The sequence below is a fragment of the Montipora foliosa genome, chromosome 13 (genome assembly GCF_036669935.1).
Source record: "Montipora foliosa isolate CH-2021 chromosome 13, ASM3666993v2, whole genome shotgun sequence".
NCBI classification, from domain to species: Eukaryota; Metazoa; Cnidaria; class Anthozoa; order Scleractinia; family Acroporidae; genus Montipora; species Montipora foliosa.
In genome coordinates, this window is record NC_090881.1 from 17,211,047 (window position 1) to 17,238,546 (window position 27,500).

The 27,500-nt window shown below is 39.8% G+C and overlaps 1 protein-coding gene across 4 annotated transcripts in view; it reads left to right on the forward strand.

The window, feature by feature from the left end:
- The window catches only part of LOC137982517 (uncharacterized), a 313,756-nt gene that overhangs the window by 161,469 nt on the left and 124,787 nt on the right, over positions 1-27,500 (forward strand). For all 4 annotated transcript variants that reach the window (XM_068829623.1, XM_068829622.1, XM_068829624.1 and 1 more), the window contains 9 exons: positions 1,639-1,816; positions 3,213-3,316; positions 3,969-4,250; positions 7,396-7,707; positions 13,485-13,781; positions 15,657-15,977; positions 18,357-18,644; positions 23,202-23,507; positions 27,154-27,352. In XM_068829623.1, coding sequence (XP_068685724.1) covers positions 1,639-1,816; positions 3,213-3,316; positions 3,969-4,250; positions 7,396-7,707; positions 13,485-13,781; positions 15,657-15,977; positions 18,357-18,644; positions 23,202-23,507; positions 27,154-27,352 — 2,287 coding nt within the window. The remainder of the gene's footprint in view (positions 1-1,638; positions 1,817-3,212; positions 3,317-3,968; positions 4,251-7,395; positions 7,708-13,484; positions 13,782-15,656; positions 15,978-18,356; positions 18,645-23,201; positions 23,508-27,153; positions 27,353-27,500) is intronic.

The following is a 27,500-nucleotide window of genomic DNA, read 5'->3' on the forward strand; positions in this document are numbered from 1 at the left end:
TGGAAACTTTATGTGGAGAACTGGATAGTGCTTCTTCTCACCACTGTTTAAGACAAGCTTTACAAATGAATGGCACTCCTAGTCGTCTGCCGATAAAATTGGATCGCAGGGTAAAAATGTGGAGTATCGTAGCCCAAATCGCATGTTGGTACATGACTTATCGAAGCTTTGGATGGCATGTTGGCGCGTAAAAACAACCTTGTGTTCTATTAATTGTGAATTATCTTATTCCCGCCACTTCATAATCGGCCTCTATCGTTTACAAAACTGTGCGTAAAAAACATAATCTCCCGTTAACGTTCTTGCTGTCTGCAGTCTTTCCTCGCTAACTTCCTGTACCTTGGAACCGTTCGACAATATTTACATTTATCTTTTTCGGTAACTTTTAACTTCGGTGCTACTTTGAATGGTGTTGGATACTCAAATCACTTGTTTGCGATGTCTCCAACCTCGTACGGCAAAGAGTTGCGAATTTCGATCTGGTAGAATTTGGGAAGTTGTGTCCAAGTGTGCAAATTGATTGTCTAATTTGCCGCGTAAGTGGCTACTTCGTAACCTAAAACCCAATTTCCCAACGAACTTTGCAACGTGGTGCGGTAAAGTAATGTCACTGTGGAATCATCTGTAAGATACAGGCTGTGGAAAAATGCTTATCTTGGCACTGGCAGGTCACCATATTTCAGACATGCTTCATCGCCATTAAGAAAGCCTGTTCGAGCGCTATTCACCTTGTAACGATTTGTTTGACCAGGTGCCCATGGAGCGGACGCTATTTGCTTGGCAAGGAGCAAAAGGATCAAGCTATTTTTGCTAGATGTGTCCAAAAAATGTGCCTAATTAGATGCAGGCCGATTGTAATAAGCGTCACAAAGTGTCCTCTTTCTTACCTTTCTCACCAACACTTTACTCCGTGTAACGCCTAGTGTCTAGAAATACAAGTAGCTACCAGTATTAAAAAAAAAAAAATTCCGATAGTACGCGCCCTCTCATTGGTCAATAGCTGTGTTTATATGAGAGTATGGAAACAAGGCTAGGACATCACACAAATTTTGATTGCTTACGTGTTGTCAGATGCGCGTTTCGATTGGCTGGTAGGATTTATGAGCGTGTATCAAAAAAATCTGTTTCAATTAAGAAGTAAAAAAAAAAAACATTTTCCTTCATTGTCGAATTATTTTTTAAGAAATATTTTATAAAATCAATAGAGACTTTTTTCGTGTTTCCATAGCCTCATCTAAACACTTGGGGGAGTTGGAAGAATTCTCCCAACTCCCCCTGGTGTTTAGATGAGGCTACGGAAAGACGGAAAACGTCCTCTATTGCTTACATTGTTCATGTTAGTTAGCGTTGAAAGAACACCTTATATTTATCGATTTTGACAGTACATCTAATTAAGTGTGTATCTGGATATAAACGAGGATTTTCGCTTGATATTTCCAAAAAGCCGTATTTAATTATTACCCTGTGAAGAGGGGAATAGCTATTCATGGGGCCGAAACTGAACATTTCACAGAAAGTGTAATTAAATTAGTTGTATCTGCGAAATCGCTGTAAATAGTGCGTAGTGGGAGGATTGCAGGTTCTTGGGTCGACGCTCTGGTCCTCTGCTGTTCATCACCACACTATCGTCTGTTTCAGAAATACTACATCTTTTATGGGACGGTAAACAGTGGAGTCAGCGCTCAGCCCATGGGGTCCGCTACAGAAGAGCGCTTTGTGGTGGGAAACTTACAAGCCGATGTTGTTTATGTCTTCGAGGTATCACTTGGTCTGACAGGACCTCATAGCGACCCAGCCCACTCTCTTACCAAAATAGGTATGCGCATTTTAGTAGGGACATTCACTTTTTAGTTCGTTACATCAAGACATGGTTTTACTGAGAAAGCTGCGAGCCTGTGGTGTAGTATGTAAGATGTGAACTATGCCAGTTGAAGGTCTTTCTCTGCCTTTGTTCTTTTGCCCTATTTAATAGAAATTCCTAATCGCATTCCTTATTCTTAGGAAGTGTCGTATTTCTCAGTGACCCAAGCATAACTTACGGCGGAAACTCAGTAGCTTCTATAGGACACTTTCAAAAATACCATAATACTCTTTGTTTGCCCACCAAAATTTTGTATAAGCATTGTTTCCAGTTTCTCTTGGGGATTTCAATGGTCCCAAGAAAAATCTTAAACAATGTTCATGCAAACGTTTAGAGGGCAAACAATGAAAGGAGTATTATGGCACTTTTGAAAGACGCCTATGACAAGAGAAAATGAGGCAGAGAGAAGTGTCAGGGCATTTGCTGGGATATGTGAATTTCACAAAATTACTTTTAGATCTGAAGTCTGTTTCCCGAGACGTCCGCGTCTATTAAGCAAGACTTCTTACGAAGTTATCTGGCATTGTATATAATGGCGGCTGTTGGACATTCATTATCAGCTATCGGAGTCGTATTCTTCATCCATCAAGCCATTAGATTCACAAGAAATTGTACAACTTATCTTCCACTTTTGGGGAAGATAAATACCAATTTCCTTGCTTCTGTAACTCCTTTTCGTCAACAAACCGTAAAGTCATTTGGAGCGCCATTTAGAAGTCTCCTGACGTTACCCGCGTCTCGGGAAACAAACTTCCATTTTCTTGACATCTAAAAATAACTGAATCCCAAGGGCTTCCTTGGCCGACTTTCTCTCTGTCTCCCTAATAGATCTTTTTACCGATTCGACGGCCATTTTGAATTCCGTCGTTTCAAAGCGCTATTATGGGATTCCCATGGGGGCAAATTAGTACGTATTTGGCCATCGAGAATCCCATAATAGCTATTTGTGCGAATGGAATTCAAAATGGTGGCCGTATCGGTAAAAAAGGTCCACTTTCTCTTGCCTATAGACCGAATGCATAAATAGCGGCCAAAAAAATACTCTTTTGTTTGTGTGCTAATTAGCCTCAATAGTCTCGTTTTCATGAACAATATATAACAGAAATGTCGCTTGAGAGCGAGGCTAGTGAGTCTCATTAGCACATAAACAAAAGAATATATTTTTGGCCGCCATTTATGCATTCGGTCAATGGTTATTCTTTCGTTGCTTTCAGTAAACTCAAGTGCATGTGCTTTGTGAAAGAAAGTATTGTTCGTTTTGGCGTTGGTCAAGATGCCGCTGCCTTTGAACGGAAGACTTATATGCTGCCGTATTAATGGAAATCTTTTTCTTTTTTTTAACTTTTGATAGATTTTCCTCACCCACCAGTACACAGCTTGCAATTAAGAATTGTTGATGTCACGACTGTTTATCTCTCTTGGAATGGCACAAAAGGCAACGATACTTCTATACGAGTACGTTTAGTTTTCAATTCGTTGCGTTAGATAAGCAATATTGCTTCGAATCTGTTCTCTGACAGCTGATTGAAGGAAGAGTTAATAGGAACGAAAGTCTCTGCACTTTACTGATAATGTCAAAAGGGTTTGTGATCTTGCCAACATCGGCGACAATGGCGAAAAATATGGAAGGCATTAATTTGTCATCAAGGCTCTATTGGGAGGTCTGCCAAACTACAACGACTTGCAAAATTAGTGGAGACACTTCACCTTCCTTGGGGCGTTATTAATTTACCTATTACCTCTCACACTGCAGCCCCCTTCCTTATCAATGTTGCTAGCAATACAAAAATTGCTGAAAACTTTAACAGTCAACATTGAAAGGAGGAGAGGAAGAACCATGTCGTAGACTGCTAGCGTGATCACAGTTAAGAATGCGGGAAAGTATGGTAATGACCATTATCATGTTTCTACCAAAATTGGTCGGAAAGCTATTCTGCGAGGAACATCAACTCCTTAAACTTGAACTGTTTCAGTTAAAATGGTTGATCCCAGCATAACAGGTCTTTAATGGCTTCATACCTCTGAAACCAATTTACTCTGGCTGTAAGACCTAGTAGCTTGTTAAGTACGTGTTCTCTCTAATCTTTGCACCACTTGGATTTTTCAGAATTACAAGATAACGACGAGCTACAATGTGGGGTCAGAGAGTCATACAAGAACTGTGTATCTTGTGAAAACCAGCTATACGTTCCGGTACCTCAAGTTCAACACAGATTACACTTTTGCAGTGCAGGCGAAGTTCAACGACAATAAGCTTTCAGACTCTGTATCTGCTCGTACGAAAACTGGACCCTTCTCTGCTCCCGTGGATCCACTGATAGCCAGAGAGCACACAGATGACACTGTGACTTTATCATGGTCTGCGCCACGGACGGTTAATCTGTCACGGGTAAGATAGTTTTGCATTAGTTTTACTTGCCTTGTGTATGTCATTTTGTGTTGTGTAAGTAACACAGAGCACCACTATGTCCTCACTGGTAACCCTAAATCACTCATGGTATTAGTCCCAGGCTTCTTCGTTGCCGTTAACGAGAATAAACTATATTTCAAGCAATGAAATGAATCAACTGCATGTGATATTTAAAGGGGCTAGGTCACGCTATTTTCGGTAATTTTGTTTAATTTTGTTTATTATGAGCTCTAAACGTCAAATTCGCAGAGCAAGAGTCTTTCATTTGTAAAATCACGGCCACATAACAACTGAGAATGATTTTCCAGCTCTGTAAATGACATTTTGATATAGACTGATATAAATTTGAAAAAAGGTGGGTCGACGTTTTTCAAATTTACCCAAATTCAACCATTACAATCCTCTCCAGTTTTGTCCATCCATGTCCCTTCTTGGCTTCCCTGTGTTTTGTTAGAGTTTTTCTACAGTTTTGAAGTTATTTTCATATTTTAGTTAATTCTATGACCATTCGATCAGTGTTGAAATTGCCTAAAATTGCGTAACCTAGCCCCTGTAAAAGAAACATGACAAAGGGAAGCCTGACTTTCTACTTCATATCTATGTTTTGTATCCGAGGTAACAAAAGAAACACCCACACGCCTTTCCAAATTCAGTAGTTTAAAGAGTGTTTTCACTCACGTGATCACTGAGTAACCTTGTTTTTCTCCCGAAACATTAGTTGGAGATACCAACATGGCTGCCGTGACGTCACATGAAAACACTGTATATGTAGCTTTCAAATAACATAATTAAGGCCATGTTGGTGGATAATTACAAAACGTCTGCCATTGACTTCTTTTATTCGTCCACCAGCAATCGTACATGTAAATAGTACCAAAAGCTGTTTGCGACTTGAATGAAAACAGAGCAGTGCAGGGATGAAACAATAACTGATTACAGTAAGAGAGAATGGAGGAATTTAGAATTATGTTTTCGCGACAAAGTCAAGCAGTTGGGAGGCTGTTGCTTTTCGTTAAAACATGAAAATTATAGTTGCTCGATTTTCTGTACCTCACGGGCAAGACATGAGTTTCAAGCTGACGTTTGTCGTTTACTGTAAAACGTGAGCCTAAATCTCTCTGACACTCTCTTTCTTGCAAATGCAAGTTGAAGAAATATTTATTTGGAAATAAAACGAAAGAAAACATCACGCTTTTCGCTACTCGAGGACTATAGTAATAGTCCTCTAGTAGCATAGCCAATCAAAATGCAGGATTGGCATTAGGCCACTAGTTGGGTGATACTAATACACTGTAGTGTCCCTTTTTGACCGGTTTAGAACAGAGCAAATACGCACGAACGGGAGTTTTTCAATGAAAGAAACTGTTTTCAACACGATGCAAAGCCTGAAAATTTAGCTTGTCATCGCTTGTTACTCGTCATTTCGCTTATGCAATCAAATAAAGCATATTTTGCTGGCTTTTTGTCCTGTTTACATCGTTCGCAAGCTCCCTGGGGCCGGTTGCTCGAAGCCTGGTAAGCGCTAACCGTTGGTTAAGAGGTACCGAAACCTATAGGTTTCCATGGTATTTATCGCTCGTTACCGCTAACCATGCTTCGAGCAACCCGGTCCTGAAGGACAGATGATGCATTTTTTTTAAAACAGTCTTACCAAACAAAATTGAAGGAAAATAACACCTTTTTGTAGTGAAATAACAAACCTCCTATTCGATAGTTTAACATGTAATACTCGCGGACATTTTGCTCATACCTCATCTGCGCGTATAGTATGTTAAACCATCGAATAAGATGTCTTTTTCCCCACCAATGTCCACAAATGCAGCTTATTTGATACAGGCCCAATTTTTGACATCCAACACGAAGGGTGTCTTTAAGTCTAAGCATTTGCTACCAATTTTCAAAAATAAGGTAAGGGGAAAGGTCAGCGTTATTTTTAGCTTAGAGCGGTTTTCAATTGAGTGTCGAAAGTAATTAGCGAATTGCTTCGGTTTTGCATTACTTCATTCAGTGATTGGTTCAAAGTTCTCGCGCCACTTTTTCAACCAATCAAAAGTGAGACCAAAACCAATCGTGGCTCGCGCGTGCACATTTTCCCGCGCTTTGTGTCGGCTACATGTAATTACTTCGAGTTATGATTGGTTTTACTGGATTGTCTCCGTCCTTTTAGATTGGCCAAAATAATTACTTTGGTTTTGGTTTGAAGACACTCGATTGAAAACCCCTCTATCAGCACCAATGTTTAGTAGTGTTACAACACCGAAAAAGTCTACATTCTTGCCCATGAAAACAAGCAGATTCAATGCATGATATAGACACTACTTGACCAAAGAACGCTTATAGTTGTGTCTAAAATAATGGCATCTTGGGTCTCACTCAGCTTTTGATTGGCCAAAGTAATTACTTTGGTTATGGTTTTAAGACACTCGATTGAAACTAGCTCTAGTGTACATGCAGATGTTTTTCTTTACTTGACGAGCAGCATTTGGGGACACTTTGTAACGTTAATTGTCTGTATTGCGAGACACGAGTGATATTCAAGTTGGGAAGAAGAAGAAAATTGGGACACTTAGTGACGCTTATTAAAATCGGCGTGCATCTAATTAGGGGTATCTCTGGACATAAGTGCTCGTACTTCAGGTAAGCTTCTTGAATGATACCTGTAACGCTTCGACCGGCTGGGCCCGGTTGTTCAAAAGCCGATTAACGCTAATCCCAGATTGAAAATTAACCAAGGAGTTTTTTTCTCTACTCCCAAATGCTGTTCAACGCTGGTATTCGGCAAAACTTTATAATAGACGAAGGCAATCTTGAAAAACAAAAAGAAGCGAAGAAACTTTCACCAAAAAGTTGAAAACATGAAAAAAAGGTTTATGATAATCCTGCATTACGTTAATGGGCTTTCGAACAACCGGGCCCTGAATTGTTCTAAATTGCTGTGAATGGAAGAATAGATCCATAAGTTTCATTCAAAAACTGATAGATTGATGCTGTAAAATGGGCCAAACTCTCTGGAAACGAGGACTAAGAAACCTTTGGATACACTCTCTCTTTCTTGGGAACGTCCCTCCTTGGCATTGCAACATGCTGATGCGCTTGTTTGTTTTTTGTCTTCCCTCTCTTTAAGATCCATTACAAGTTATATTGGAATTGTCCACGGTGCTACTCAAGCTATTATTGGTCGTACAGGAGAAGTGGCTCTGCTATTCTTGCGGGGACGACAACAAATTACACATTACGTAGGTTGTATCGAGGCCGAACGTATTTTTTCAGTGTCCACGCAGAAACGATCCTTTCAAATGTGGGAAAGAACGCCACTGCTTCATTGGTAATCGGTTATTACGTTGGGAGAGTGCAGAAGTTGTCAGCCTCTGTTGACAATTACACCATGACGGTTCAATGGACTCCACCGAACGACCTAGATCCTAAAGAAATTAAGGTATGACACAGTCCAAGTTTACGCCAGCTTTGTTTAAGCAATTAATTGAAGCAGACGCATATAACCTTGAAGCGTACGTGTAACTTGCAACTCTTTTCTTTGGAACAAAGCTGGGGATCTTTGGGCACCAATTTTATGCCCAAATATGGACAAAAATAAGATCGAGGCTGCACGCGCGGGAAAATGCGCTAGCTATGTTACATCCAAATCAGAAAATTTTTTAACTAAAAAAGCCCAGCTCTTAATCAGGGTTCATCGCTTTAAGGTCATGAGGTTCTGTTTGAGGTCGGTGCACGTCAGTATCAGAGGGTCCAGGGTGCTTTGTCCGAGATAGTATGTCCAGGTTTGCACGCAACTGTGGAAAACTGCGAATTTTGTGAAAAGTGGCAAAAACCGTAACAAACTGAAAAGATAGGGACAAGTATCTGTATGGTTTATAGCCTGTTGCTTTTGAACGAGTCCAGGGGGGCGTTTCTCAAAAGTCCCGAAACTTTACGGGCCATTTTCGGGTGTCACAATTCCCTTTGTGTCTCAAGAACGGAGAGGATTTAATTCGTCAAACTTCACAGTTATTTTCTTTTTGTTACCTTGAAAACATGTTAAAAGATCAGCTTTCCAAAACAAGCGGTTGGCAATTTCACAGATGGCTTTTCGGGCCCGAAAAGTTTTCGGGACTTTCGAGAAACGGGCCCCAGGCCCCAGTAGTTTAAAGGATGGATTGCGCTATCCACGGATAACTCAATTGGTTTTGCTAGTGTTTATCCGCTGGATAATGAGTTATCCAATGGATAGCGCTCTCCATCGTTTGAACAACTGGGGCCAGTTCTGAAGTACATGTATTGGCTATGCATTATGCATTGGCTATGCATTATGTATTGGCTATGCATTATGCTATGCAGTATTGGCTATGCATTACGTATTGGCTATGCATTATGCACGATATGTTAGCGATTTACGCAAGTTGTGCAAAAATTGCCAAAATCGTGATTCTTTCGGCGACTTGTGTTATTCATCCTGTCAGCTTTTACAAATTTGGCGATTTCACGGCAAATTCAAAAATTTACTATTTTTGCAGCCGCGTGAAAATCTGGACATCCTTATCCAGGGAGACTTTCACTGAACTGTGCAACTGCGGAGATCGTTTGATCGGATTATTTTTTTAGTTCACTTGTATAGTATTGGACAGCTGGGTGAAATATTTTTCAGTGCTTGGAGCCTTTTAGCTTTAGCCCGCTTTGGACAATGGAAATGACGAAGAGCAGTAATTTTGCTAATTAAAAATTCAATTCTTCAGAACAATAGTTTGACTTCTCAAAACCTTTTTTTAAGTTTTAACAGACTTAACTGATTAGAGTGTAATGTGAAGTGCTAGTTTTGTACCCCATATGAACCATGTGAGCGTTAGCCATACTAATGGAAATGGGCCCACACAGGGACAGAGAAAAACTCTGACCAGGGTGGGAATTGAACCCACGATCTAAGTTTTGCTCGTTTTCCATTGGTATTTTTTGTTATTAAAGTAAATTTTTTAAATGTTTATTTAAAGTTATTTTTGTGGTCGTTGATATTAATTGAGAGAGCATTGTTGGTTAAACGTTTGTTGGAAGAAGACTTCCTGGGGGAGAGGGGAAGTAACTCCAACACTCAATTTGTTGACTCTCTGTGTTCTACAGGGTTCTCTGTCTTGCTCTCTTTCTTGATCTACAATGTTCTCATACAGGCTAGCCTGTGAGCAGACTCTCTCTCTTCGGTGGGAGAGAAGGAGAGCCTGCACGCATCCCTTTGTATTTTGAATGCCGCCTCCTGATGTCACGCAGAGAGAGCTGCCAAAAATTAGCCAATCAGCGAGCACCCGCAGTAAACATTGAAAAAAACACAGAAAACAGAAAGCCACGCGTTGTGTATTTACTGGGTTGCCAGTATGGCAATCCCAGTCGGAAAGTGGGTGGGATTTGTTTGTTTTAAGTAAGTGGTGTCTTTGTACATAGAGCCTTCTGCGCGTATTTTCTTAAGATCGAGAGGGTAGTTGAAATGCGTATATTTCTCTGGTGGACAGAGGAGAATCATTAACTTAGCCTGCAATGGCGTCGAAAGTCATGTAACGCGAATGGCGTTTTAGTGGATCCTTAAATAGAATATACCCTTATGGAGCTCAATAATGGAAAGTCAGTTGGATAAACTAGGCAGGCGGTGAAAAACAATCTATCGCCCGTCGAGCCGAAATCAAAGTGAGCTGTATTTCTAAAATAATATTTAACCAAGTATGCTGTTATGTAGAACACTGAAACCAAATGGAAAATTCTCTGGTAACTTATGGGTTCAACAAAGACAGAGAACGATTGAACGAATCGAACACCTTACGTGGATCTGTGATCAACTCTGCACAGTCTTCAGGTAAAAAAAATAATTGGAAATGTAACAGCCAAGAATCATTTGAAAGAAAGCTTGTCGTGTATTTTGTGCTTCATTATTCAAGGAAAAGGTTCTTCATGGAAACGATTTGATCCTGAAATTTAGTTTGTTGCAATATTGCGCATATTTGACACGACTGAGGTTCTTCTCTTCACGCACGTAATGAAATAGAAGGGGTTTTTGCCTCTAATAGCAAATATGTTGTTTGTTTCAAAAAATTGTTCGCTGAAAAAGGTGGCCTTTATGAATTCATCATGTTTTATGATATGCGAGCTTAACTGGATAGTTTTTTTATGGCAATAGTAAAGCATTTTCTTGTCAAAATGAGGTTAGCGTCTTTCTGGTGTGTTAACGTAATTAAATCGTGAGTTTCTATTTTCCGTCTGCGGCGTAACCTTGATTTCCACTCTCAAAATTACCTCCAGAACCTACTTTTTGCGTAGAATAAGCTTTTAGAATGACGTTCTTGTTTTGCATAAAGCAAGCTAACAAAGTATTTACCTTGCTGAGTTCGCATTTGTTAGCGTTAATAGTATTTTCGGTCCGATGCTTCTGTTTTATGACGGGTATATTGTTGTGGTCTCCCATCGAAACACTAACCCCGCTGGAGAGGGCTTAACTTCAGTGAACTTTGGTATTACAAAGCTGTCAGATGCTCAGAGGGCACGCTTAAACTTGTGGTGAAAAGAAGTTGTGAGGGAACTTGAAAATTATCAACATGTCAGCCCAGAAGCCGATGTTTCTCGCTTCTCTTTTATTTGTTATTCTTCAGAGACTGGAATGCTGTAGTTCAATACCACACAATTCAGTGCTTTCTGATTTTCTGTAACACGTACCACAGGCAACCCAGTGTATGCTTCACGGAAGCATCTCGCTCAATTTGCTCGAGGCAGAAACTCAAAAAAAAAAACTGTAAAGGAAGGAAGCTTTCGCCAGAAAAGCCTAACAACTATTGCTGATGCTGTAAAGCGTAGCTGAATATTCAGTACGGTAATTCGTCGAAGTCCCTTTCGCGGAAAATGTGTTTCGTTTGTCAGGGAAAAATTTAGCACACAAACTTCAAACGACGGGAATCGTAATAGAGAAATTCTTTTTCCCTGACCGCATCTCCACTGTGTGAGACTCGTCGACCACAACTACTGCCAAATTTCGGTAAAGCGAAGCGGAGTTATCTTTTTTAATTTATTTTAATGAAATACAGACATTACAACTGCTACATCACACTTTAATACTAGACAGATATTCTAATACCTACACCATTTTATTTCAAAGGTTTATCGAGTCTTTGTGGTTATAGATATGTATTTTACTAATTCAATAATTTGAAAATTGGAATACTTTGTTTTCAAGTGTATCGGAGTATTCCGGAGTTACGAGGAGATCGAGCAATCATTTGTGGAGCCGCCTTTTCGGCTTAACCAAATACTTGCTAAAATCGTGTAGAGTTCCTCTATCGTTCTCTATCGTTAAATCAGGAACAGAGGCAGCCGAAAGGCCCATTTTTGTCCAAATGTGATCAGCGATAATGCTTTGTCGTGGACAGGAAACTACCACGGTGACATGAAGTCGCCCTCGTTGTATTTTGGCCGCTACGAAAATCAGTTGGGATATAAGACTTTCCCCGAATCCTGTGGATAACAGAGTTAGAACTTCCTTCCTTCCAGTAGAGAAGCCATTGCATCGCTTGCTCTGTCCTTGTGTGGGCCCATTTCCATCAGTAGGGCTAACGCTCACATGGTTCATATGGGGTACAAAACTAGCACTTCACATTACACTCTAATCAATTAAGTCTGTTCAAATAAAAATGCTACACGGCCAACGTTTGCAAAAACGAAAATCTTCTTTGAATTTGCTTGAATGATTTCATCTATAATTGTCGTTATCCAGCGAGGCCAAGCAATTTAATGAAATAATCGTAGCTACAATTTCCATCGTTAATTAACACTTTTACATAATTATATGAAATGGTAGGATCTCCAGAATTGTTTGGAATCAATAGGTATGATTACCGTTTTAAGAGTTTTTAATAGCGTTTTAAATTTGAGAACTTTCTAAACATTACGATTATGTACCAATTCCAAATCGTGAGATTATCTGCCAATTCCAAATCGGGCGATATTTCTAACAAAAAGTCCGCCACCGATTTGCGCGAACGATTTGTGTGTGTAAGCTGTGTTCAGTCATGAAATAGCTTCATTGAGTGTACTAGCGCCATCATTTGTTATGAGTTTTGCTTTAGATTTTGTTCGTAGTATTATCGCTATTTCTGTCATGGTTTTGCCGCTAGTCTAACTAACCTGTCTCTATTACAGGTTAGTTATAATATGAGTATACTGTTCTTTAGACTGGGTCCAAGTCGCCCTCTCGAAACCCTTCGATTAAGAAATCAAGAAAGTCTAAGGCCCGTTTCAAACGTCGAACTTAACATATGCCGAATCTAATGCAAATGATCGAAAACAATAGATTTTTACCATTTGCTTTAGATTCGGCACATGAAAAGTTCTACGTTTAAAACGGGCCCAGTTGTTCTTGTGCAATCAAATTGGGGTGATTTTTGAAAGAGAGAAATTAGCTTTGCACTCATCTGGACAATTTAAGCAATTGTCTCTTATAAATTGTTCAGATAATTGCAAGGATCGTTTCTCTCTTTCGTCTATAGCCGGCACTTCAAATATAAACATTTCAGAGTCTTGCATGGGGTGATTTTTGTTGGTTGTATTGTTAAAAGGGAAACCGCTTGCTGCCCATGTTGTTCCGATAGAAATTGAAAATATCCCGTATTGGAAATCTGAATTCGCAGCCAGGAATTGTGTAGCTGCACGTGCAAAGTTCTGCCGAAACATTGCAGAAACATCGCTGAGTGGTCCTTGTCTTCATGGAACATTCTTTTGGACTTGACATGTTCCGTTCACCCAATTTTCTTAAATTTACTGAGAGTGGTTGCAAGTTACATACAAGCAAAGGGAACATGAATTTTCAATACCCAATACCTGGACCCCCCCCCCCCCTCCCCCACATACGTATTATACCCTTCAGTCAACCCTGTGCCATATCGTTTTATTTCTAGAACTGCTATGTCTTTTCATTATTTTGAAATACCATCGTGTTTGGGGTGTGCTGCACGTGATGTAATCAGTGGCTTGTGATTGGTTATTGTGAAAACACGGGCGAAAATGCCCGGGGAGTTGCTTCTAAAAATAACAAGATACGGGACAGGGTAGACTCAGGACGTTATTAATATAGAAGATGGAGGCTCCGGGTCATAGGCTCTTGGAATTTTCCATTTGGATTCTTCTGTGGTAATTTCTGGTTTCAGGTATGTTTATAAGCCCAGACAACATCAACTTTTGTTTTCTTGTTTGCAGAGCTATGCTTTTTCGTACTGTAATTACTCCAGGGCCAGTTACTGTTACCCCAATAACCATGGGAATGTGTCAAAAAAAGTCCATCAATTCGAGGTGCCTGTGTTGGCAGGCTATACCTACAGTGTTAATGTTTATGCTGTCACACCTTTTGGTAGAGGAACCTATGCAAATGTCAAGCACACATTGCCACCCCTCAGTGTGAAAGTTTCCTCTGTCTATTCGTACGTGAGTGGAAACTATGGATTGCAGTTGTACATACACTGGCACTGGTATTATTCGTACACTTATCCGAACGTGGTAAGATGTCTTATCTTCGTTAATTAAAAAACTAATTCTTGTGAATATGAAAGTTGTGTTTGGAATGGATCACCCAAAATCAGGTTTTTCCTTTATATAAAGTGCTCCTATGACCAAAAAATGGATTCTTCATTTTCTTTGGATTTGAAATTAACAAATTGAAATCAGTTTTTTTGTGTCTGTTCTCCTGTTGATGATAGATTGCGTCATAACATTTAGCCTGCGGCTTTTGTTTTCCATAGCAAACTTTTGACAATATTATGACGCAATTTATCATAAATAACAGGACAGACGCATGAAAAACTGACGTCAATTTGTTTTTTACAATAACAAAACCCCAAAATGGTTCATTTCCGGGTTAAAATGAAGGGAAAAGACGCAGTAAACCGCCGCAAACGTGAATTTTATTCAAATTGGCGTGAGCATTGTCAATAGCTTTTCTCGCTTTGTGATTGGCTACTTGCAACAGTCAATAACAGCAACAGTCATTGGTTAAAAAGGTGACAGCTTGACAGTTGTACAAGGAGTTTGGGGCTTTCAGACTTTTAAACTCGTGTTTTGCATATATAATAAACTGCGTTTACGCACCAAAATTTTATGCTAGTCCGTAAATGACTTAAGTTTTTCCCTAGATCCAACCCTCTGACGTCCAAATTGGCCAGTTTTGAACGTGAGTAATGGTGGACCGCGAAATCCAAAATTTACACTCGAAATAAACAACCATTGGATAAAAATCATTTCTCAAATAAACACACTTTCAAAATCTGAAGGAAAAAAGGAAGTGATTTTTTTATCATAGTAGCACTTTAAACAAAATTTTTAATATTTATTGAAATGTGCTCAAATGCATGCCGCACGTGCAGTACGTGCAGCACGATTGTTTTTCGTCATATAACCAATGTTGTTATACACCTAGACTTTCGCTCAACAAAACGAGCACTATGATTGGTTGATTCTTGGTCACGTGGCCCTGATCAAATTCAAATGTATCCCGACCGGGATACAATTCCGCAGTTGTTGCTAGCTCCGTTGCAGGGAAAGTCTAAATATATAACACAGCGCTTAATGTCTGGTCCCTCGGGAAACTAGTTAGTTTTGTAAGTGATTTTTTGTAAGTGAGTTTTGTAGTGCTTTTTGTAAGTGTTTCCCGAGGGACCATAGATTAAGTGTATAATATTATTGTTGTGTGGCGTTCTCGTTGACGACTGCGTCGTAGATCTTTAGGAAGCTTAAGCAAGCTCGTTTTTGAGACGCGGACGGCAACGGGAAGAGAAAATTTCGCGTTCCAGGACATTGGTGTCTCCCAGATTTTTTTACTTATCATTTCTAATGAAGAAAAGATACTTAGCAATGTAAATGTGGTTGTGTGAAGACAATACAAAAAGGAAAACAGTTCACTTCCGGTTGCCGTCCTTGTCTCAAAAACGTGCCTGCTTAAGGACGTTCGCGTGAACATTTTCTAACATTGATTTTTTCCTGCAGATTTCATCATTGAAAGATGATGAGTTAGTGATGTCAGAAATGTAAAAAAAATGGGGGGTCACCGACTTTGTTTTGGAGAGAACTTGCCCGGACGAACGCTCGATGCATGACGTGGCATGTGAATTTGCTTGCGCTGTAAGGATGCGCAGTAGCAATGGGCGCGAACGTCCTGAAGCTCCCTGTTAAGTCCTTAATGCCACTCTAAACGGTCCTTCTCAGGACTATACACTCACTTGGACGATCGTACTTCACTTGTTATGATGATTCCTGCGTTCAAACCATTTATCATGATTTTCGATATCATGTGTTTGTGTGCATTTCTGTGTGGTCGTCAAAGAACACAATACTTGAATGTGTATGGTAAATATGATGTCATGGTTTTCTGATTGTTAGGAGTATGAAGTGTCCTGGCATTGTGTTCGTAGTAGTGGGTCGTATTGCTATTGGAGCCCCAGTTATGGTTTGACGACTCGTGTAGTTAATTCAACGTCTTTGGATGTCAATGTGACCCATTATGATAGAGCCTACGAGTTTGACGTAGTAGCGATCACATCTCGTGGCAGAGGTGAAGCTTATCCATTGGTAGTATATATTCCACCCTTAAACGGAATACCTGGCAACTTCACCTGTAGCGTCTTGAAAGGCGTTTATTACAATAGCTACCTTCAATGTGAATGGTCAAAGCCAACAGATGTCAATCCAGTTGGATTTTATGTAAGTACTATTTCTGTGTGTTTAAAAAATACCCAGGGAGGGGCTGTAGCCCCCCACTTTTTTCCTACGATGTTGTGTTCTCCTAAACCTCTCCCTCTTCCCTTACACTTCCGTGTTCCAAACCAAAACCTAGCCCCCTCCCCCCCTCAATTTCAAACATACTACCCGACCCCTGATATCCTGATCTTTGTTAAAGTCATAGCTCTCATCTTAAAACTGAAAATTCACCCAAATATACTTAAAAGTGACATTAGGGCCGTTTATACGAGAGAAAATAAGCCGCGGCTGTCTCTGGCCGCGGCTTACATAAGACTCGAACACCCCGTATAAATGGTACAAAATCTACGTTCACGGCTTTCTCAAACCGCGGCTTATCCTTGCCTGGGAGTTTATACTCGTATAAATACTGTAGTTCCTTTCGCGTATTATGTACGCCGCGGCCAGAGTAAGCCGCGGATTATTTTCTCTCGTATAAACGGCCCTATTGTTTGCTTAACACCTTACTGGCAAGATTTTTATGAAAAGGATGTTTACTTTGAGTGTAAGTTTTTGAGGGTTGGATCGAGGGAAAAGTGACGTCATTTACTCACTTGCTTAAAGTTTCAGTGCGTAAACGCAGCTTATTATATATGCAAAACTCGAGTTTAGAAGTCTGAAAGCCCGAAACTACTGTGCTGCATATTAATTCAGCCGTGCACACAGACATTGCATTCTGAAACTGGCGAGTCTTTAACGTCATCTTCTCCTCGATCCAGCTCTCTCAAGATTTTAAAGTTAGTAATGGCAGACGATTCAACTGGAAAATTCCAGTTAAATTAAAAATCAAGGCTAAAAACTTCGGTTACTTAGTGTTAAGTTAACATGAGTTTGAAATTCAAAGAAAAAGACGGATTGGATTTTTGGTTATTGCTGCGAAACGAACGAGCGGCAACATAATTTGGATTTAAGGAAAAGTATTTTAGCTGCCACGAATTCTCGAATCCACCACTTTTTGTGAAGTACCATATTGTCATCCGGGCTGAGTGAGTGAGTGAGTGAGAGAGTGAGGGAGGGAGGGAGGCGAGGCGAGGCGAGGCGAGCGCGGCCGTGTAATATCCTCAACATATTCGCAGCACAAAATTTATGTTGTTTTGATGTCGCAACTTTTGTTGCTGATGGCAATTTTATAACTCTCGATCGATCAGGGCTTAACTTCAATTAACTTTTGTCGTGGAAACTGTCAGACACTCAGTACACGCTTAAACTTGATGTGAAGCCAATGTTTCTCGATTCCCATTTGTTTCCTTCAATCTTTCTGGGTTTAGTATTTTACATATTACGTCCTGGAAAACAAAACGCAGCTCAGTTGACAGTTATGGAATAAAGCACTGTGTCAAGTCACTGCACTACCACACTTACACCGTGCGTACCTACCAGAATGCATTACGTTTAACAAGATTGCGTTGCATTTAACCAGAATGCGCTGCGCCACGAAGAACCGAAAAAATAAATAAATCCGTGATAATCCTGCTTTGACATCCAAGTTTCAAATTTGAGTCTTGATTTTCATATTCGACATTGAAGTTTTGAATTTGACATCGAAGTTTTAAATTTGACATCCAAGTTCTGAATTTGAGATCGAAGTTTTGAATTTAACGTTGAAGTGGAAAATTCTTTATTTCACATTCGACTTTCAAGTTTCAAATTCAACATGCAACTTTCGAATTGAACTTCACGCATGAATGACTCGACCTTCAATTTCGTAGCCTTGGTAACGGCTTACCACTGATGTAGTTGACTGAGGGCTCGCAAGGCTCGGAAATTTAGGAATGGCGGCTGAAATATTGAGAAGACTGACAGGAGACGTTAACAGTACTTTCTCTTTAATCCCTTCGAAATTGATGGAGTAGTTTTAAGACTAGATTATGTGGCTCGAAACACTAGTGAAGATAGATAGCGAACTTCAGAAACCTGACGAAATTGTTAGACTTTTGTCCCGTCGAATCATTCTAAGTCAGATCGTTACAGAGTGACTTCACTCCACAAAAAGTCAGATCATTCCACTTTCAAATAACCAGATAACAAGTCTTTAAACTACTCGATCAATTTCGAAGGGATAAAAGGAAAAAAAGTACTGTTCATGTCTCCTGTACCACCTCTGCCAGTCTTCTCAATATTTCAGCAGCCATCCCTAAATTTCCGAGTCTTGCGAGCCCTCAGTCAACTACATCAGTGGTTACCGTTACCAAGGATATGAAATTGAAGGTCAAGTGATTTATGTGTGAAGTTCAATTCAAAAGTTGCGAGTTAAATTTGAAACCTGAAAGTCGAATGTCAAATTCAAAACTTCGATCTCAAATTAAACAATAAAGAAAATAATACATGCCTATTTTTCTTCAGAATTACCAGCTCAGGTACAGATGTGAGGACTGCATCTACAAGGAATTCAACTACAAATACGTATATAGCTTTGATGCAACACGAGCAAATTTGTCAGTTAGCACAGGATCGAGGTACCAGGTTTATATCCAAGTGAGCACAAGGTATGGAATGGGAAGGTCTACCGCGGCAACAGTTCATGTGCCCTCTACTGTGGGACCTGTTCTCCAATTGAATGCAATGGTAGATGAGCACAACGGGAGCCTGGTCAATCTTATGTGGTCACCCCCGAGAGGTGGTCATCCTCAGGTGAGGAAATGTCGTCAAAGGAATTTTCCAACTTTTTGTCTTGAGGTTGTTCCAAAATTAAGGGCTCTCTGCAAACGTAAACACCATTAGTGCAGGAAGTGGAAATGCAAGTCTGCCAGTCAAAGATTCTCATTTGTAAGAAAAGTTGACACATAAGTGACGTTTTGGTTTAAATTAATATTAGCAGGGAGCTTAAGCACGCGCGTTTTTGAGACGCGGACAGCAACCGGAAGTGAGCTGTTTTCCCTTTTAGCTTGTCTTCATAACAACCACATTTGCAGTGCTAAGTACCTTTTCTCCATTAGGGATGGTTGGTATAAAAAATCTGGGAGACACCACTGTCCTGACACGCGAAATGTTCTCTTCCCTCTTCCGATTACCGTCCGGTTATCAAAAACGCGCGTGCTTAAGGAGGCTCGAAAGGGTTTCAGCTGAGCGCGCGCGCGTAAGCGACACACGCAATTCTAAAAGCTGCTCGCGTCAGCTCATGATTCAAAATGGTTCACCACAAATAAACAAATGCCGCTAATTTCGCTCACCTCTCTTCCAATTGCCATATGGAATATAAACAGACATCTCCTATTCACGAAAACTATGAAAATTCTACACAAACGGTTTAATGGTCACTTAAATCCGTTTGTGTTGGCCTGTAGTTACACTCGCGGGCGTTCTCGAATGAGCGGGTGACGCATGCGTAAATGCGTCTGAATTTGCAACTTTACTCGTTTAAAACGTTTGTCTTTCAAATTTAAAAAATTCTGTAGGTGAAAAAAATTAGCGGCATTTCATAAAAACTCATTTTTCTGAAAAACTGGCTTACAAATTTTGTTGAATTTTAAATATTTAGAGATTATTTTTAACATTATCTGGTAACGCTAAATGGGAAGATTTCACCGTCCCGTTTCTTCAAAAAAGACAAAATATGTTGATATTAAGGCTCAAAGAAATGCCTTATATCGTTGCCACGGTAACGTTATTTTGGAGGAAAATGTGCTGTGAGAAATCTATGATGTATGATGGGTACTTAATATCCTGGCCAGATTTACTCTTGATGTGATTACCCTAACTGTATCTAAGGACAGAATATGTTTATTTGTTTGAAAAAAGGAGAAACTATTACGAGCCTCCTTAAGCTCCCTTATTCTCATCCTACAACGGCAGCTTAGATTTAGAATTCATGTGGGACATCAACGTGACAAGTTTAGCGTGTGCCCACAATACTTGTTATTCAGTGAGTACATAAAAATGTTCCAGTCCCTAGCTCGTCGAAGCTCGATCACTCCACCTTGCTTTCCTTTTAGCCGCCATTTTGTATATTTTGACAGCTGCAGTGAGCAAGAGCGTGATAATGGGAATTTATCTCATTAGTATTCCTTGTCGTCTGTTTCCTTGCCAAAGGAAACTTGTCAAGGAAAACTTGCTCGTGTAAACGGCGCTTAACTCAACACGGAGTAGTGCCCAATTTTAATGGAAGTAAAGTTGTCAGTCAGATATGTGGTGGTTATGTTCAGTTTTTATCCAGGTTGAGAAGGCCAGAGCCTATAAGGGTGATATATGAGTGATTTGGAGTGTAAAATCACTTGCATATCGATGTTGCATCGTTCTGTTCAGCGTTTTGTACCACTATTTCACATCGCAGTCTTTGCATTTTATCGCATGCATGTGGGAACCATTCTTGCAACAATTCAGATCCTTTTAATACGACAAAAATAGTGCCAGCTATGCAGCAATGAAACTGATATGAACTGTGCATTAAATGAGTACTGAGTATCAAAAATTTATTATGTGGGCTCATGTTTCAACAAACGCATTACAGTTAAACCTCCTTTTGACGAAGTGCCAAAGGACTGAGGACTAAATTAGTTCGTTATAACGAATTTCTCGAATAATAACAGAAATGTTCGTTATTTCGAGGTATATTTGATTCGCTTGGTAATATTGTTAACGTTACGGTGTTCTATACTGTGTGTCCAGGGTTGCGTTACGCGCTAACTGAAAGGAATGGTAGTTAAAGTGCCCCTGTAACCAAAAAATCAATTCATATTTTTCTTTGGATTTCAAAACTATGTTAACAAAACACTAAGTGACCCACGTTTTAAGCCTTGATTTCAAAAAGACACCTCTTTATTTTAACTGTAATTTTCCGGCCTATTTAATGGTCCGCTATTACTAACATTATGTTCTTCAGAGAGCTGGATCGAGGAGAAAATGACGTCAAAGGCTCACTAGTTTAAGAATGCAATACGTGTGTACGCCGCATAATTAATATGCAGCACGGGGGTTTTGGGCTTTCAGACTTTTAACCTCACGCTTTGCATATATAATAAGCTGCGTTCACACGCTGAAATTTTAAGCTAGTGAGCCTCTGACGTCACTTTTCCCTGGATCCAACCGTCTGAGGTCCAATCGGTCAGTTTTGAACGTGAGTAATGGCGGACCGTGAAATCCAAAACTTACACTCAAAGTAAACGGCCTTTGGATAAAAATCAAAGCTCAAAATTTTGCCAGTCAGGAAGGAAAAAGGAAATCTGAAGGAAAAAAGGAAGTGTTTTTTTTTTATCACAGGGGCACTTTAAGGCTTTCTCAGGATACGAGGTCCAGTCTGCTTATAAAAGAACTTAAACAATGGAAAACTACTTTAGATGCTAGATAAAACAGATATGTAGATTTCTCGTTGGTGACAGCGTATAATGTAATCATCATTTGTTGTGTTTTAATATGAATGACATCGGTGACAAATTACTCCTTAATTATGCCGCGAAATTTCAGCCATGTCAACTTTTCCTACAGTGCCAAAATGGCGTCTTATGAACGTAATTCGTCACCCATGATATCAATAGCTAATAAACAATTGACCAAATGTTGTACCCAATTCAAATCTCCCGAGGGTAAGATTCTTTTTGAGTTGTATTTGCATTATAATGTAGCATCGACATTAACAAACGGTCCAGATAAGAACGATAGCCACAACGGCAACGAACATGTTGGAATTCAATTGGAATGCAAAAAGGTGATAACTTTTCTATTGTCTGTACTTACTTCCGATTGGCTTAAACAGCAAAAGTTAACAAAACTTCATAAAGCAGTATTACATTCATCCTTACTTTCCAACCATCTTGCATATAACAAAATTTGCTCTCAGTTTGAATACCACAGAAATCATATGTGGGGAACATTTAGAATTGTAAACGTTTCTTGGCTTTTGTTTTCAACTCTTGTGATTGGTCAAAATCTTTTAACACAAAAAACATCCTTTCAAAATGGGCTGTAAATGAATTTTATTACGTTAACGGCCTTCCTGTAGGTTTATGCATTCTCTGTATGATAAGATTCCTATGTGGGGAAAGCACCATTTATGCATAAGAAAAGAAATTGCTATCCACCTTACACGGATCATTACTTAAAATGATGCGTTTTAATCTCAAAAGGCTTGAATTGGGTACAACATTGAGTTAGCCGATTTGGTGTAAGTTTGGGAATCAAATGGTGACGATTGAAATTAGCCTAAAGGCTTGCGAGAGTATTTGATTTTGGACAAAACGCGCGTGAAGTTACTCTCTAATTTCACGAGTATACTATTTGGTTTTCCCGCAAAACTTGGTTTGAAAATAGCACTTTTCTGACGCTGATGGAAACAAGCCTGATACCAGATTCTCACTCATGTGTAATGGACTCTTGACGTCATGAAATATGCTTTTTTCTTGGAGGGGGCGTTTTCTTTGTTAAAGTTCCGTGTTTTCATTTTTGCAGGATTGGTGGTCTAAAGTCCGGTTTACACTACAGAAAATTTTTGGCACGGCTCCTGTGAAATTGGCACGGGTGCCAAAAAAGAGAACAGCAAACGTTGTTTACACTACACCATTTTTACCGTACCAAAAATACCGTACCAAAATTTTTGGGCCCACGTAACTTCTCATGGAGCCATGCGCAGTTCAACTATAATGAAGAACGTCAACGTGATTTTGGTGGAGAATGAGCCGCCATCTTGAAATGTACTTTAAAAAACCGCTAGCCTATATGAATTAAGGCTCAAATTTGGCCCTTTAAAGTGTTTACACTACTTGTTCTATCCGAACCGTGCCTATTTTTTCAGCTCCCGTACCATTTTCATCCGTGCTCAGACTACCTGGCCGAAGGTCCCAGCACGGGTCAGAATTTTGGATCGCCAGGGATGAAATTTGGTACTGACGGGTTGTTTACACTGCAAGTTTTATCCGAGCCGAACCTTTTTTTTGGGACCCGTGCCAATTTCACCCGAACCGTGCCAAAAATTGGCTGTAGTGTAAACCGGGCTTAAGAGTTTGTTTTTGCCCCGTTATGGTCATTTCAAATGAAAATCAAGGCCACTCTTGCCCTCCTCCAATGGCATCCTTTTATCATTGATTCCCGAAAAGGAGAAGGGTGGGAAAATGGGTTATATTTATTTTTGTCAGTGATTAAAGGACTGAAAAGTTCGAAGGTGTTATTCCCTTGAACAGTGTTTGGTTTTTTACACGTACGATCAGTAACAGTAATCAATCAACTAACATATTTTTCCTTTCTTTTTCTTTTTCTCAGTTTTATTTTGTGTCTTATCGCTGTATTTCTTGCGGCGACACTACCACTTTGAAAGTATTTGATACACACAAACAATTGACGCTCTTTTGCGGCAGTTATTACAATTTTTCTGTCCGAGCAGTGGTCAATGGCGTATCTGGTCATTCCTCGGAAACTGTTGTTCGATTGGCTTCAAACGTTGATGAGGTCACTAATCTGGCAGTCCATCTCTTTTCTGTCAAAGTGAACAATAGCCAGAACGTTTTTGGTGTCGATGAAGGCTTTCTGTTAACTTGGGAAAAACCTCAAAATGCGGAAGATATTGAGGTTAGTACTCTGTCAGTATAAATATATATTTATATCTTCAAAAGTCAGTAACACATTTCAGTTTCTTATTTCACAACTACCTACCTTGTTTAAGTGGGAAAATAGATTTACAAATATGTAGCGGGAACAATAACGGATCAAAGTTACTCAGAATAACTAAGAAGCTAATCTAGCTGAGTAACATAATTAAATAATTAGAATAATTGCAGTTGGCAATAAACAGTTGGTAATCTAAGATAAATAGAAGAAAAAACAAAAATAATAAATGGAAAACAAGAAGAAAAGAGAGCAGATAAAAACTACGGAAGATTAGCCCATGTATTAGAAGTAGACAAATTAGATAAATTATGAAGTAATACCAGCGTGTTCATCAGCATGTGCTCAGTTTTGTATGACAATTAAAAAGCATTCATGTATTAGTCAATATAAAAATACCACAATATTCTTTGTTTGTCCCTCCCAAATGTTGCATAATCATTGTATCCAGTTACTCTTGGGACCATTGTAAGTCCCAAGAGAAAATAAAATAATGCTTACGCAAAATGTTGGAGGGACAAACAAAGAGTATTATGGTATTTTTTATGTTGGCTTATTATAAAGCCAATAGGTGGTTTTCAAGTGACATCATTGTCGCCATGTTGGTGGACGAAAACAAAAGATCTGTCATTAGCTCCTTTTGTTCGTCCGCCAGCAATTGTACATTGCAGCATTATTATCTGTGTCTCTAGAGATTAGCTGCAAACCATCTATTGGTTAATCATAATCTTCCGATTTCTTTCAACTTTCACCAGTGTGAGTTAGGGGGTATTTACATGAGTTCGTATCGGCCTCCACACATTTATTTTTATGCGTTTACATGAGACCGGTCTGACTTCGTCTCGGTTGCTGGACCAAGACGAGAAATTCTCGTACCGGTCTACCGATCTTATGTAAATGACAACAAATCCCAGACCGGGTCCAGAGATTTCCATCCTCTATGCTTTTCGGTCAGCCCATTAGCCTGTACCAGACTCCCAGATAGTCGGGAAAACGAAAACAACTGCGTGGGAAAAGCGAGTGGGAGCTTGGGTCGAGGCGAAGCGCCTCGACCCAAGCCCCCACTCATCTTTCGCACGCATTTTTTTTCTCTTTGCCCTCTCTATCTGGGAGCCTGGAACAAGCTATCAGCCCATATATTTTTTAGACAAAACAAGTCATTTCGTCCCGAAACCAGGCAGCAAGCATTTCGTCCCGGTTTCATGTAAACGGCTGCACAAATTTCATACCGGTACAAGTTCGTCCCGGTCTGATGATGATAAATCGTTTACTGAGAAACACAACTCGCAGCTTTACGGCTGAATTACATGTGTTATAAAAATACATCTTTTAAAAATACCAGAAACCCATAAGGGTTGAAACGTGTAACGGCCCCTTGTGGGCTGGGAAACAAGCTTCTGAATATTCAATTTGCTAAGTACCATATTTGGAACAAAAAGCGCGAGGGGGTTCCAAATATGGTACTTAGTACTGAAACATTCAACCAATCAGTTCGCACTGAATGTTCGGAAGCTGTGAATGCGCGTTACACGTTTCAACCCTTATGGGTTTCTGAAAATACTTAATATAGTTATAAAATGTCTTAAATACCCTAAAAATTCCCTAATGTAACATTATCATGCTATTTACATTTGTTGCTTATTTGAAAAATGCATTATAAAAGAAGTTTGAAACCTTTTGGTCTTAATAATTCGCTTGTTCCTTAGACTGTATCTTGTGTCGTTGCGCACAGGAAACAACCTAGCCAGTTTATGCTGGCCATCACTCTCGATAATGTGATTAAACAGAGTAATACACAAGTGTTCTCGCCTTTCAAAAAGTGGCATCAAATTGGCGTCTGCTAGCGCTTCTCTACACGAAAGTTCTGGATACACAATCCTTAGGGCTCGCTTCTGTATCCTTTCAATCTGATCAGACAAATAGCCCGGTAGACTTACATGAAATGCTTGCGAGGCGTATTCTAAGACAGAGCGTATACACGCACAGTAACATTGAATGAGAGATACGCGATCAATACCGGTGATATTACCTACATGATCATTTCACTTTAGATCATCTCTTAGTGTAACGCCCACTACTTTAGCTTATTTAACAGTTTCAAAGGTGTTAGTAGGAAACGAAAACGTCACCTCAAAATATAACTTGGCTCTATCGTAAGTCTTTCGCGATTATTCAGTCTAGTTCGCGTCGTACAATGTGGGCAAAGTATCCTAAAAATAAATCGGTACGAGCGGCTTCAAAGTTAAAATAGAGAATGAGGGATTCTCTGTTGCATGCTTACGTTGTCGTCAAAACTTCAAATTTGGTGATTTCACGTCGTCGTTATGCAGAGGACCGCAAACATACTTGCTAAAATCCGTGCTGCACGTGCAGCACGACTATTTATGATCTTTCAACTAATGATATTATTGCTTTGTGGCGTTGTCGTAGACGTAGCCATCGTCGTTTCTTAAAATCCTTAGTATTGACCTCAAGTGCAGGAATGTCTCCGTTTGCTTTTCTGCGGAAATCCATACGGAGTTCCTTGCACTTAAGTGAGTTCAGTTGGAAATTGTTGGCGTTTGACCAGTTAAGGACGTTGGTCCACTGTGGCTTGTGAGTTACTCGCGCCAAACTATGGAACAATTTCCGAGACCGTTGTATCATCAACAAATTTCCACATGTCCGATAGAGAGTTATCCGTAGTGGCGAGGCCATTTATCAACCCTGTGGAATCCCGAGGAATTCCAAGACTATAAAGTTTGGCGACCAGTAAATTACGGTCTCATGTAAATACCCCTTAAGTTCCTACTAGCTCTGCTTGCACTATTGGCCTCTTTGAAGTCGCGCGGGAGACAAGGTCGAGAGCCTTATTGAATTGCATTGTGGGACTGTTTTGGGTGACAATCCGCAGTTTATGAAGTCGTTTACTCTGAAAAGAAAAAGACTTTCGTATATTGTTCTACGCTAAAAATTGACTTAGGTTAGATCTTTATAACTTACGTGGTTACTAAGTCAACGTCGTTGATCAAATGGACAGGTGTGCACTTCAGCAAGTGGGCCATCGTTTCAAAATTGCCACTGTACAATATTCTGGTGGTTTGGGAAGCTCAGCTCCTGGTATATAGGTTTCTTGCAACTCGAGTTCTTGCTCCGTGCACTTACGCCATAATGAAAATCCCTCCCCCAAAACAGTCCCACGATGCAATTCTAGCTCGACCCTGTCTCCCGCACAAACTTAAGGCCAATGTGATCAAAGTTTAATCTATAGTAATTATGTCGCTTCCAGTCGCGATTGCAATAGACCTCTTTAGCTTGTACGTTTTGTTTTCCCATTTCAGACCACGTGATGTTCTCAAGGGAATTTGTTTTTTCATACGTTATGCGTACATATTCACGTGCATAGGACGACATTTGAAAGAAAGTTTTCCAAGAGTAACATCACGTGGTCTGAAATGGGAAAACAAAATGTACTAGCTGAAGAGGTCTATTCAGTCGTCAGGCAAAAGGAGAGATAACAACAACGATATCATTTTAAACAGTGCCAGTTCCAAGAAAAATAATTGGGTTCACTTTTAACCTTTTCACCTTTCGTTTCGCAATCTAAATTTGTTTGTTTTCCCTTGTTTAGACCTATGAAATTGTAGTACGGCGTGTTGATAGTTACCACATTATCATGGCAAATCGCACTGCAGGAAGTGAAACTCGATGGAGATTGAGCTCGTATGAGAACCCTGAGATTGATGTAGGTCAAAATTACAGCTTTGAAGTTCGCTCTAAAGCAAGATTATGCTATGGAAAAAAGAGCGTAGTCTTCGCTGTCCTCCCAGGTATTTCGTTATTTTCTATTTTTCCTTCAATACAAACTTTAAGTCTAAGAGACAATTGAGTTCACAGTTCAAGAAACATCGATGACCACGGCAAGGACAAGCCTAGAAAGCAGCAGTATGATTCATGGTTGACGGAACAAAGAATAAG